Below are 13,859 nucleotides of genomic sequence, written 5' to 3'. Positions count from 1 at the left end.
CAGTAATTTTCTGTTATTATATACAGCTTCATTCACTGACTAGAATAGAATTTCTGCATGCTATCAACACAAGAGAATGAATAAAAAGGGAAAATATTCCCAAATTCAGTATTTTAATTCTAATAGCATAACTCAACAGCCTCAATGCTGATAGTACAGTATGGATGAAAGAGCCACAGAGCCTTTTCCCATCCTTTTGAAGGATGTGAAGTCATAAATTTTCCTTTAGATTAAGCACCCTGGTGTTTAAAATTGAGAGCACTCAGCATCTTCAAATCGTTCTGACTGTGGTGAGAACTGCAGCTGCTCAAATCATTCAGGATCTAAGTCTTTGGCCTCTTCATCAGTCATTCAGTTGCTTGAGAACTTACTTTTCCAGTGCCACAGCTATGTCCTGGAAGCCCTGGGCAGTGATGTTATTCTTGTCCCATATTACAGTTCTGAGAAGTGGGAGGGGAAGAGAAAGGCAAAAAAAAAAAAAAAAAGTTAAACAAGAACCACAAAATAAATCTATATTGAAACATTGCCTATGAAATTAACACAGTGCTGTATGTCCAAAACTGTATAGTGGAAGGCAACATTTAAAAAACCTGTCTTCAGTTACATGCTAAAGCCTTGAAATGATAGAAGTTAGGGACAAAGGTACTACAAAATTCAGTTTCCTTTTCTTTAAAGGGGACTCTACTACATTTTCCATCATTAATGTAAGAACATAGCTTTTCTGAAATACAGTTATTAGAAATATTTGGAGATAAAATTCCAGCTTTTTCCAGGAATAGCATCAAAAGTAAGTTCAAAGGTCTGCTTTGTGAGTCCACACTGAAAACTAAGAAAACTGCAGTAAATGATCAAACTCTGTTCTACATAGGCTATATAGCCACAGTTATAGAAAAGGGTATTAAAAAAAATTAATGCTGATAGGTGGCCAAAATTTGGAAGCTACTGTATATTTAATTCTGTATTACCTCATCACACAGTGCCTGTGATTCCACATGCAACATAACTAGCTGCTGATATAAGCCATTAGGTTAGGTGCATAAATTATAGCTCTTTTGAATACACAACAGCAATAAGAGTGATCAAGCCTTACCCCTCCTCCCCTAATTTAGACCACTCAAAGGAGACTGCCTGGCAATTTATGAACAGGTTCAAAGATCTCATTAATAGTCAGAAGAGGCAGTCAAGCGGATAAATCTTGTTTGTGCAAGAGCACTAGTTGTAGCTGTTCTTAAAAAAAAGTCAAAAACAAACACAGATTTCTGGTGTTTAAAAGAAAAAGTTGGCAGGGTTTCACAAGTATTGACATCCTTCTGCTGTTGCAGAATTATCCCTTCTTTTTGTTAGATGGAATGGGGGGTAAGGAAGAGAGGAAAAGAGATTCTACACTTGCTCTGCAAAGATCAGATATGCTTAGGGTCAAATCTTGGGATATTTTTATCATTGGAAAGCATGTTTGTATTTCCACCTGGATGTGATTTTTTAACATTTTAAGCAGAACAAGTTACCATTGCCTTATTCTGTTTGCAATCACACCGCGGACTGTGGTTACATTATGTCAACTGTGACACTCAGTGTACTGTGAAACATTACAGTCTGCCATCTTAAAAGCCGTCAAGGCTTTATTTCTTCAGGTACTGTGGTCATTTCATTTTAATACATTCAAAAACCCTAAGCCACCTCTCCAGTGTTTTCTTGACATTTTCAATCTTCTGTTTGGGCATAGAAAAGCAAAGACCAGGACCACTGCTTCTGAACAAAATATCCAGGACTGCTCTGGGGAATTTTTCATCCCCCAGGGAACAAATGCTTGGAGATCAAGGACAAAGCGGTCTCTTCACACAGACAGTACACTGAGGAAGGTTCATCTGCACAGTCTGACAAGAGGAGGAGTCAGGATTAGCTTTCCTAATGATGGTGACATATTTAGAGGTGTCCCCATCCAGATTCATGCTGATTGAAGGTTTTACTGTTTGCTAATCATATGCTATACAGAAAAAAAAAGCGATGCTTTCAAGCCATCAACACCAGACATGACAAAAAGCCATGAAGTTGTTGGGCAGATGGATTTGCGGAGAAAAGAAGCCAAGGTCCATCAGCACTGTAGGCAGGGGAGAGGGGAAGGAGGGATTGTCCATGCTGCTACCCATTCTGAATTCCATGTGTTCTTAGCTCTCCTACAAACTATACTCCAGAAGACACAGAATAATTTGCTTTAATTTCCCAAACAAGTATCAGAATTTTCTCTGCTGGGAAGGCCTTCAGTAGAAGAGAGAGAGCAGAACAGAAGAGAGTTGCTAAGCACTGGATCAGGATTCCCAGAGACACTGTAGAATCCCTGCACTTAGAGGTCTTCAAAACCTGCCTGGACAAGGCCCTGAGCAACCTAGTATAGCTTTAAAGTTGAACCTGCTTTGAGAAGGACATTGGATTTGATAACATCCAGAACTCTATAACAAGGTATTATTTTTTTCTATGATTCCAGAAAATTTAGAGTGTTCTTGTTTCATCAAGAGGTCTTTCTGTTTAAATCTAGAAAAATGTAATTTTCTGCAGTTTCAGTTATGGAAACCTTTTTTGCAGAGACCATTTGCTTCTCTTATTTGTTTGTTTGGGTTTTTTTTAAGAAAGGATGAGAATCTTTCCAAATGGAGATACTATGAAGTGGCTGTACCTATAATGGCTCTGAAGAGAAACAGCTTGAGAATAAGCCAACAACTTCAGTATTATTAAGCCATTCTTTCTTTTACTGCAAACACATTTCCCTTACCTGAGCTTAGTGTTTATCTGTAGGGCTTTTGCCAGCATCTTTGCTCCCATATCTCCCATGGCATTTCCACTAATATCCACTTTTGTAAGAGAAGTATTGCTGCCTAAGGCATTAATAATGATGGTGACCTCAGTCTTCAGCTTGGAATCTGCGAGGGACAATGACTGCAGAGGCTGTGGAGCACAGAGAAGCCACTGATAACAGCAACTGATAATGCACTCATTCCTCAAACACCAACCAAAAGAAGTTACAGTTCGCCAGATTCTTGGAGACAGCAGTAAGCATTAAAGATTTATTTCTGTGTTTGCTGCAGATCCTACAACACGTGATAAATTGGGAGTCAACAACTTATAGCACTAGTGTCAAATACATACACACACACAAATTAAGCTGCAACACCCTGAAAAAAAAACCCAACATTTTGATGTGACAGTGCCTCTAATTTCTTGTGTTGCATTAAATAAAAAATACAACAGGAACCTGAAAAGAGGCAAGACATCAACAACCAGCTTTGCAAAACAACCTCCAGTGTTGAGTGGATTTTGCTTAACCAGCACGCTTCCCTGTCAGTAAGAAATAAAATTATTTAGTACTCCCCTCCTCTCCCTCGGAGAGCTTTATCCAACGGCAAATTAGGATCTGAGACATTTTTAAAATAAACAACAACAAAAACCCCTTAAACTGTATTATTATTGTTAATTCAACTTTAGGAGTGATTTTACATATCTGTTCCTTCAACTAAGGGCTTGGACATTTGGGAGGAAAGAGACAGAAAACTGTAGCATTTCTGAAAATAAAAACACTAAGAAGAGTACCTATTAAAATAAGTCAATGGACATTATTCACAGTGGTGTTCTGAACACCTCTGATTACAGTATCTTTACTACGTAACTTTTAAATACACTATGTTAAATTGAAACTACTTTAATGGGCTTTGGGCAAGTCATGTTCTAAGCCTTAAGAAAACCTCTTTTAAAAATGCCTGTATTCCCTCCATTCTCAGTGTCCCAACACTCAATGGCAGGAGCTCATTACAGTCTATCCATCACCATGCCTTGCAGAGGTATTGCAGCTGCTAAAATTGTAATTTGTCTTTGCTGATGTAAGAGAACTCCACAAAAAATTTCCCTTAAGTGTGAGTTCATAACATAGAAGTGTATTGTCATTATATACCCACTTAGGTGCCTATTGGAAGATGAATCTTAGGAGCCTAAAATCTCCAAATTGCCAGTCAGGGAAAATCAACATCTCATAAGGACAAACCATGGCACCTACATTAGATGCCTAAAGCTTAGATTAATATAAATAAACCAGCTGAACTGTGCACACCTTCCAGGGTCCAAGATGCTTGTATGGTACCTGCTATACAATGGGACTCTAGCCTCCAGATACCACTGGATTACAGTGATAACCAAAAAGCTTGTAACAATAGGAAATACACTTATAAATGAGGAAACGCATAAAAATTTGGAGGCACAGCAGGTTTATAATTAAAAAGTCTAACAGTAACACAAGCCACATGCTGGTTTTATTTTAAATGCAAGTTATTAAATTACTGTGTTAATTCCCTTAATCTGTCTATGTTTCCCCATTTTATTATGTTATGTACCCTAAAGAATATTAGCATCGCATTAGAATGGCACTTAAGAGCTCTTGGACAAGTTCGAGACCACCTCCTGCAACAGATTCACAGAAAAGCAGCACTATGCAGCACTTGCACAGAAATCGGCAATGACCCTGTCAAAGTGAACTTTCTTCTGTTTCTCATGTGTCGCTTTGGAAAGGGGCATTCAGGTAACTTAGCTGGATGTGCTCCCTCCCACACAGCAGTTTTTCTAAACCTCAAACACCCTCCCAGGAAAGGATTTCTCACCTCTCATATTCCAACACTGTGGAAAAAAGAGTGTATTATCGAAAACACTCCTGCATGGATTGACATCTATGCATCATTACTACCACATATAAAATACGCATGTAGCACAGTACAGCACCTGCTATATTAGCAGTGTCTTTAAAGTGGATGAACTGCTAGTTTTCTTGCAGAGCTAGCCTTATATCATTTGCTTAGTGAGCAAGGAGCAAAGACCTCTGGACTCACCTGGTGCCCTGAATGCAAACTACAACCAGAATATAACTGTATGATTAAACATACAGGCTGCTAAATATTCATCAAGTTATCTGACCATTACATTAAAAAACACTAACAAAAAAAAACCTAACAAAAAACCCCACCAAATCCAATCCCTCGACAAATAGGGGCAATACTCTGCATAGCCTACGAACACTTATTTCTTGTAACAACTTAACAGTTTTAGTTAGATAGTGAGAACACAGAAGTCTGACAAGCACTTCACTGTCCCTGCTGCAGAAAATAAATAATTTGCCAATACAGCGAAGATGCCTTAACACAGCCTTTTTAAGGAAGGGAATTCTTAAAGTAAAGAACAGAATCAGAAATTTATGAGTGTATTCATTGATTTTGTCATACTCCTGCTGGAAAGAATTTAAGAAGTAAATCAAGCTAAAAACCCTCAAAAGGCCAGTTCTGCAACAAACACTAACCTGACAACTAAAGACACTCAGCACTGTAGTAATTCTCTGCACCCATGCAGGAGTGACTACCACTCTGAGTAACAATACAATGTACCTGCAGCGTAACATCAATTTTTGCAACAACAACAAAAAAAGACACAGCGAGAACACATTATTATAGCCTGCACAGTAAAGCATCTACTTAGAGAAGAAATAAAAAGAACCCCCAAAAAATCAATCTAAATATTACATTATTGTTTACATTAAACACCTTGCTGTGTAGGTTACTACTACCGCTTTTAAATTGTGTAGGATTATACTTGTGTCTAGCTCTATTTTTACATTCATAAAACCAAGCTACTGATCACTTAATGCAAGTCATGAGTAAAATTATTTAACACAGCAACGGTTCTATTTAAAGTGTGTATAAATACATGAAAATACATGGAGGAACATTTGGTATATGACTATTTTAGATTAAAGCTTCTTTCAAGCTTTCCATGCAGCTAATACACAGTTCCTAAAGTGTACCAGCCTGCAGGCAATATTGATCAAGCAGTATGCTCCGGGCAACATCATATCCTGCTCTCTCCAATTCCATCTTAATTTTTTAATGTCCTCTGGCCATAAAAGCATAGTAATGGTAGAACAAAGACCACCCTAAGATTCAAACCAGATCTCAATACCTAGAAACTTAAAGTAATTTTCTAAGCATCAAGGTACAGTGAGGACAATCCTAGGCAGCTCTCTGCAACACATGCTTTTCCCATAGCGCTACAGAGTTTATGGCCTCCGCTAGGAGATGCTTCAGAGTGATCTTAGCACCTGATGAGAATGAAATCAGATCCCTTCACTGAAGAGGATTAACAAGAGAAAAAAATGTGGGGAGAGAAGGTAACACCAACAGGATCATATGCTATATCCCAAAGGTTACTGCGTGACATGAAGGAGACACAGTTATTTTAAGTACCCAAATAAAATAACTTTCTGGTGGATTATTTCATTGTGAAACTGTTTGAAAACAGTATGAGACTACAGAGCACGTTGTGTAGGTTAGCTCAGGAAAGATGTGGTGAGTAAGAATTACAGAAGCACATCTGACCACCGAGTTGTAAAAAAGGCAAGAAGAGGAACAATAGCTGAAATCACCCATGGGCTGAAAAGAAATGGAGCGCAAGAAGTTGAAGCTGATGATGGAAGGGAGGGAGAGCTGTGAGGACGATACATCCAAAATTTAGCAGCTACTTCTTCTTATGATCTGCAAGCTTCAAAAACAGAAGCCAAGGAAGATAAACAGATGGTTGTAACACCTAATAGAGACAGTAAGGCAAAAGGTGGATTTTTTTATCCTTGAGAACGGATAATATGAACAGGACAGTAATAGAAATATGAAAAACCCAACAGAATGTTTGAGATGATGGTTTGGATACTGAAAGGTCACAAAGCATGTTGAGGTGTTTCAGGATATGGCCTGAGTACGAAGGAACGTTCACCTACAAAAGAGCAAAGGGATGAAGGAAACTGAGGGAAAAAACCCACTAAATTACAGTACTTGTGATTAATCTGGTTTCATGTAACAGTCTTCCAGATAGCTGTGAAAGATTAAGCATGAGATACAGGGCAGGACAGAGACAAACGTCCAAAGAGAGGAAGCAGGTTTTATCTGATTAAATGATAGCCCTCTGTATAGTATCAACAGGAACATGAGAGAAGGCTAAGACAGTTCCACAGCATTCCCTTTAGAGACAAGCTAGAAGAGATGGTCACACACCACAAAATGAAAAGACTAGTTTGGTACAAGTAGTAGTTCAGAGATCTACCAATACACCCCTTAAGCATGGTCCTCCGTCTGACTTGTGCAAACAAGGACTTACAGCTTTCATTACAGACGCTAACTCAATTAGAATCAGCTCTGGTACTTGTAAGCAGCACTTCACTGTGTCGCACTGACATCCCATGTTTTAAAAAATAAAGTAGGAGGTAGGCAAAGAATCAAGGAAAAACAGTACCACTAATCCCAATTAAGAGTACACAGAGAGGAGAGAGGACTAGTTTAACAAATCATTTCAAACACAACTAAGTGGTAAGAAAAGATGAACACAGAATATGGGTCTAATGAACCTGTATGAAAGCAGACATCGAAAACCCTGGTACAAACCGCTCCTCTGAATTGCAAGGTACAGACACAGATGGGAGAAGAAAGCAAGCAGGTAGCGCGGAGACCATGAACTTGTAGGTGAGACAATAAAGACAAGAGGAATAGCAGGTGTTTAGACAACTGAACTCTACAGTCAGCTATTTCTGGAGAATGAGGAAAGCAGAGCTTGCGTGTTACTTGCACAGGAAATAAAGGACAAAGAAAGGACTAAGAACAGATGAATAAACGTTGACAAGCGTGAGAGCAGCAGCACATCTTCCCTTCTAACCAGAACTAGGATGCCAAGTAAGGCAAGAACACAAATCCAACCACACAAGTCATTCCGAGTCAGGCATGAGGGTGGAAATTAGGAAAGTGGGCAAAGATCCCGGCAAGGCACTCTAAAAGGGTTTTATGAAATGGCTGCTGTGATTAATGTACTAGAAGAACTAAAGAGCAGCACAGTGAACAGTTTATTTGCATCTTTTGAAGGAGAAAGGAGCTCTGGGAGATCACTGCAGTGACTTCGCATTTTGCCAAGCAAAAAAAAAAATGCTAATACCCAAGAACAGCTATCAGGAAATAGTGCATTCTATTAGTTTTTTAAAAAAAAACCAAAAAACACAAAACCAAACAACATCAAATAAAAATCCTGTTATTGAAGGAGTATCACCACTCAGAGAACGCTACCATTGTAACCTCCTACCAGGACACAAAAGTTTTGAAGACATGTGCCTACAGAGCTGTATAATTTAGACCTAAAGCAACTGGGTTATGCACATCCAACTATTTAGAAAGAAAATTTTTCAACAAGCAAGGATCCGAAGACTGTTCTAAGAAACATTCACCTACATGTTCCTACATAATCCAAATTACTATTTGAAAAAAAAACAAAAACAAAACGTTGGATGTGTCTGTGCAGGATCATAATCAAATCTTATGCAGCAAATTAACACATTGAAGAAAATAATCAGAAATAGGTTGTGAGGATACAAATACACATGATGATAGTAGGCAGAAGGATACTCACTGAATCCTCGTCTTGAATCATCTGAACTAAATTATCAAGTACTGGAGTGAGATTTCTGAGGGAAGAAAAGTTAGGAAGACTGTGAAATCAGCAGCTTCTCCTTATCCAGTCTCGTTATTTAAAAGAACGAAAAGCCTTACTTGGATTTCATGTTGTTAAAGTTTTTGCCTAAGGCCAAGTGTCTTATCGATCGGTTTTTACTAAGCCAGACTACAAGGGTTGAGAGGTCAGATTCTAGGCCTGTAAAGAATCAGATTAGATCAAGAATTACAACACATTTTCACAAAAGACTCAGACAGGGTCCAATTATTAACACTATATTCATTCAAATAACTATACTGGTATAATTTCCATGAGCTCTAGAAAAATTTCCAATCTTCTATTTTTAAAACTTTTTCTCTTTTTTTGCCTGTTTTTCTATGAGAATAAATGCTTTCTCTAAAATGAACTCTTTAAATCTCCATTCTCATTAGCCATTGAAGACACCTCTCAAACACAGACCGGAGGCATGGTCCCTTATCCATAGTCCAACCACCCAAGTAGTTCCTTGCATTGTCAGGCAGAGTTTAAGGTTCCTTTGAGAATTCTGAGACCAGGCTAATTGCTATTTAGTCTTAGTAGGGCTGTGTACCAACAAGGTCTCAAAGCCTTCAAGTGCAAAAAGGCTAACATAATAAGCTATGAATAACATGACCTAAAAAAGAAGCCAAATTTTATTCTACTGCCGAGTAAGAAAAGTAGCTTGCTATAGTATTGTACTCCCAAACTACTAGTGTGTTTGAAGAGTCCACTAGTAATATTACAATGACTTAGGATCCAGATCCACAGGATAATTTAGATGTCAAATATCTTTACTTTTTCATAGTAATAAATCTGTTTACATAATTGGGCTGAGTCCCAATTATGAGTAGCTCCCAAAGCTTTCCCCTAGCTAAGCCATCCCACCTTTCTTGGGCATTCAACTACACTGAGAATCTCTTTCTGAAATACTTTTGCATCTGGCTGTTAGAGGGGCAAACAGCAGGTGAATTCTTCCAGTTCATACATCTACACTGGAGTCTGCAAGATGAGAAGCCAGCTGGCATTCCCAGCTACGAAGCACAGAGCCTCCAAAGCAGGAGTAGTCCAAGACTTTACCAAAGACAGGCCTTCCCTGACCTGAAGTTGGTTGACTGTTTGCTTCAAATTTCACTCTCACTTCTTCAGTGTCACAATCTCAGTTTCGTTCTGTACCTGATACTTTCCCTTCCTTCTTTCACTGAACTTTCATTTCCCATTTAAATTCTCATCCTCTTGTACTTAAACCCACTTTCCTCTAGATCTGACACTTGCTGCCATCAATTTATTCTGCTGTTACATTGATCTCAAACAACAAACTTCTGGGGGTACCGTTAGCCTATTAACATTTCTTACACACTTTGTATCAATAGGAGTTCTTTGTCTGAGACATTTCCATAATCAATATCACCAATAATCATAAAGCAAGAATGACCATCCTTGATTACTTTCAGCAGAAAGAAGAAGCATTTTTCAGATTCTCAACTTGCATGACCCTCCATTCCTGTTCTGTGTACTTACCATTGTCTGAAATATCTAGGCTGGTGATATTGTGTATTTCTGCTATGCATCCTTCCAAGACTTGTGCACCTCCCGATCTTAACTAGAGACAAAACATCATCCGTTTTTGCAAACTAGTTATGGTTTCAAGATCACACAGAAAACAGTGGTAGGAGCTTTGTGAATACAGAAGGCACTACCAGCAGCCAAACCAACAGCAACAGAAGAAATTATAGCCATCAAGGTGACGGCCTATGAACACTTTCCTACTATTCTCATCCTTCATTCTCAGTATTTGCCATAAATGAGAAAAGGGACTCTCTTTCCTTTCTCTTAAAACTACTGCTCAGCAGTTAAATCGGGAAAAGACTTAAAATTGTGTAAACACAATGAATCCTTTAGCACTTGTGCCAGGCAGTGACTGCAGGACTTTGGTGTGGGTTCTCTACATGAAAGGACCAGGACATTTCCAATGTCCCATGAGAAAATAAACAAACTTAGCCCAGCCTATAAGCATGCAACACTGCCACCCTTGAATTCAACTACAGTCAAGTCTTAAAGTATGCATCTTCCTTCAGCTCTTAGCACAATACTAGGGTGCCCAGGTCAAAGATGAGTAGCAAGTTATATGAAAAACCCCCAAACCCAACAAAATTATGTTTTCCTGTTATTGAAAATTTAAATAATTCAATTGTAAAATGGCCACAAAAGGCCATAAACAAGAGAAATCAGTAATTTACATTATTCTTAATTTTAAAATAGGCATAAAAGAGAAAACCAGCAACAATAACAAAAATGCCTAGCTAGAAAGTATCAATTATGATATTATTCATCTGAAATATTACATTAATGTAAAAGAAATGTCAGGATTTAATGAAAAAACAATGAAATGGCCTAGGGGAAATCAGCATTAAGAATCAAAGTTATGAAAACTTACACACTTTTTCACTAATGCTACTGAATTAAACAATGCAACATATCTTTTTTCCAAAGAAGGAAAAGCATTTTCTTATTTATTGCAGCTATGCAAACTATATAAAGTGCATTTCACTTTATACACATCCCCAGAAAATGACTTTGACAAAAGAGGGGAAAAGTTCTACAAAAATTCTATTTTCACATTTTCCATTTTCACTTTCCTTGCTTAAAAGAAAAAAGAAAAAAAAAAAGAAAAGTTTTTTTTCAAACATGAAATAGTCTTTTCACTTCCTGTGCATAAAAAGTAAGTAATATTTTACATAGCTGACTGACTTGGCTAAATATCCTGAATCAACCTGCTGATATTTCTGTAAGTAGTCCCTTTTATCCATACTATAATTAAAGAACCACAAATGCCTTCTAGAAGGATTTTCCAATAAAGACTTGATTTGGCAGTTTTTAGAAAGCTTGAACTATGTCATTGTTTAACAGGCAGCTGAATAACTTGGCCTGAGCATTGCAAGAATAGTGGTGATCAAAGACAACATCTAAATCATAAGTCTCATCTGGAAGCGTAACAGATATAGAACATAAGGGCACCTTGCCTCTTCTGCATAAAATAAAGCCTACCAACCCTTCACCCTATCCTCTCAAGTGGCCAGATTAAAGTCTGTGGGCCAGAAATAGTGCAATTTTAACTAAAATTTATTTTTGTAAAGCATTTGTAACATTTGGTGTATGAATGCCAAAATCACTCAGCTTTGCTCTCTGCTGCTCCCTCAGCATGGGCCACCACAAGACAGCCATCGTATACAGTGTCACATCTATTGTTGCAGAATATACGGAACTGGCAGAATATATGCAGTCTTGGATTGGTCGTTGGTATGGTAAAGGTTCTACAAACTAAAATGATACAATAGAATCCAAATGCTTATGCTATATATATATTTGAGAGTTGAAGTGGACAATTCTTCAGGAGCAGCTTTCAACCTTGTACCAATAACTCTATATTCAACATTTTAAATACGCAAGTTTCATGTGCACAAATGGTGTTATCTATTTAATCTGAGGGTGATGGTAACAACTTGACTTTCAGGATCAAAATTTATTGCAATTGCATTAAAATAATATATATAAAAGCAGAGATTAATTGAAGGGCTATTTCATCAATGTGAATTGTGATACTAAAAAAACCCACAACCATCTGCAACATCTCCTATATGACATACTTCTGAGACTACAAAGACAAGCTCTTATTCAAATTATGAAGAACAACCCTTCAACAATTAAAAATGCCAAGCATGTTCAAAGCTATAAGGTACCAATATGGGAAGGGCAAACAAAGCTGCTTACTGATTTAACAATTAAGTTAAAGCACGGAGGGTACTTACACAGTGACCAAGCTAAGGGAAGCAGAAGGGAAAAGAGTGAAATACATCAGTGCTGAGCAGGTAGAAATAAAAATGTAATTTTCATAGTAAAAATAATAAAAAAACAACTAAACAAGCAATATAAAATGATTAAGCTTGGAGTTAATATACCAGAAAATTATGAGAGCAAATAAAAAGTGGTGGGAGAGGGAAGGAACACAGCTTTATCCTTCCATAGTAAAGTACAGCTTGCCTGATGAAGGGAAGAGGAGGGCAAAGCTGAAGCATCAGCCTTCTAGCCTCCTAACAGCGTGTGCTTGCAGGAGCTGGGAGTAGTGACGGTCACTAGCTCCGAGCTTCCCATGACTGTTTCGGGGTGCAGATCACCCTGCCCAGCTCACATCGGTGGAGCAGGACCCTGCAGTGCTGGGCCCACTGAGAGTACTCCCAACTCCTGGCACACCAGCTCCCTGCTGCTGGAAGCACAACTTCTTTCCAAAGCACATGAGAATGGAAAAAGCTCAGTGACATGAAAAAATGTTAAGGGAAGGATCTAAGGAAATGCTCTCGGTTTGGAGGGACCAGCTACAGGAACGCAATACTCAGTTGGGCACAATTCCTTCTTTTCTATCATGAGAATCGGCCACGACCACATGTGCTTTGGTATCCAATAAAGCCCCTCAAAGGGCTCCTCCATATGCCATCCTGGGGGTTATTTAATGAAAGGATAACATTTTCACTCCTGTCAACCCTTGTTGATTTACATGCTAATTTATACTCTCATTATTTGTGTTTGTGTTTTATTAACTTATCCCTTTAAGGTTATGATTACAGGACTTGATTTTTTGTTACTTACAATACTCCTCCTTTCTCCTTCCTCCCTCTGAAAGATTATCACCCATCTGATCTCTCTACTCGGAAGTCAGCAGCATGTGTACTTGACTTGAAAGCTTTTCTATTTGGAATTTACATGTAGTGCTCTTCAAAGTAATACCACTTTTTAAAAAGCATAAAATATCAAAACAACTATGAAATGGATTCACAACAATTTGGGTTTTTTCTTCATAGGGAAACGTGCGCATTGCAAAAGCAATCCACCACCAACCTAAGGCAAGGATTACTACACCTCAACATGTTCATCAAATTGCATGTTTTCTACTTAAAGGGAAACCATTGCATTTGAAAGGTACTTCCAGAGCAGTTAATACCCAGGTAAGGGACTTGGAAAAATTTGCCTAACAAATAAGAGACTTTCTTTGTAGCTTAAACAACAGCCTAAGCTGGTTCATGTTTTTGGCAGAGTCCACACAGTTCTCTATGTAACTGCCTCATGTAGCCATGCAGGTACCATCCTGCGGGAGTATGAACAATCCTGGGAAACAGCGTGCACAGCAAAGCACAGAGAAGCAAGAGGAAACAAGATAAAGCAAATCAAGCTGCCACAATTGTTTTCATTTATTCTTGAGATACTTAAAGCCATTTGCACAGTGCATCTTGTGTTAATGGCATGCTTCAATCAACTTTTACCAAAGTTCCCTATTGGCCTGA

At 38.2% G+C, this 13,859-nt stretch overlaps 1 protein-coding gene across 3 annotated transcripts in view; it reads right to left on the bottom strand.

Moving 5' to 3' along the window:
• CARMIL1 (capping protein regulator and myosin 1 linker 1) overlaps window positions 1-13,859 on the bottom strand; it is a 241,305-nt gene that overhangs the window by 107,948 nt on the left and 119,498 nt on the right. For all 3 annotated transcript variants that reach the window (XM_055799395.1, XM_055799396.1, XM_055799397.1), the window contains 5 exons: window positions 10,045-10,126; window positions 8,607-8,706; window positions 8,467-8,521; window positions 2,768-2,940; window positions 372-440 (listed from right to left, as the gene is read on the bottom strand). In XM_055799395.1, the coding sequence (XP_055655370.1) occupies window positions 372-440; window positions 2,768-2,940; window positions 8,467-8,521; window positions 8,607-8,706; window positions 10,045-10,126 (479 nt within the window). The remainder of the gene's footprint in view (window positions 1-371; window positions 441-2,767; window positions 2,941-8,466; window positions 8,522-8,606; window positions 8,707-10,044; window positions 10,127-13,859) is intronic.

The sequence above is a fragment of the Falco peregrinus genome, chromosome 3 (genome assembly GCF_023634155.1).
Source record: "Falco peregrinus isolate bFalPer1 chromosome 3, bFalPer1.pri, whole genome shotgun sequence".
NCBI lineage: Eukaryota > Metazoa > Chordata > Aves > Falconiformes > Falconidae > Falco > Falco peregrinus.
The sequence above is the reverse complement of the archived record's forward strand: the minus strand, read 5'-3'. Positions and strand labels throughout refer to the sequence as shown.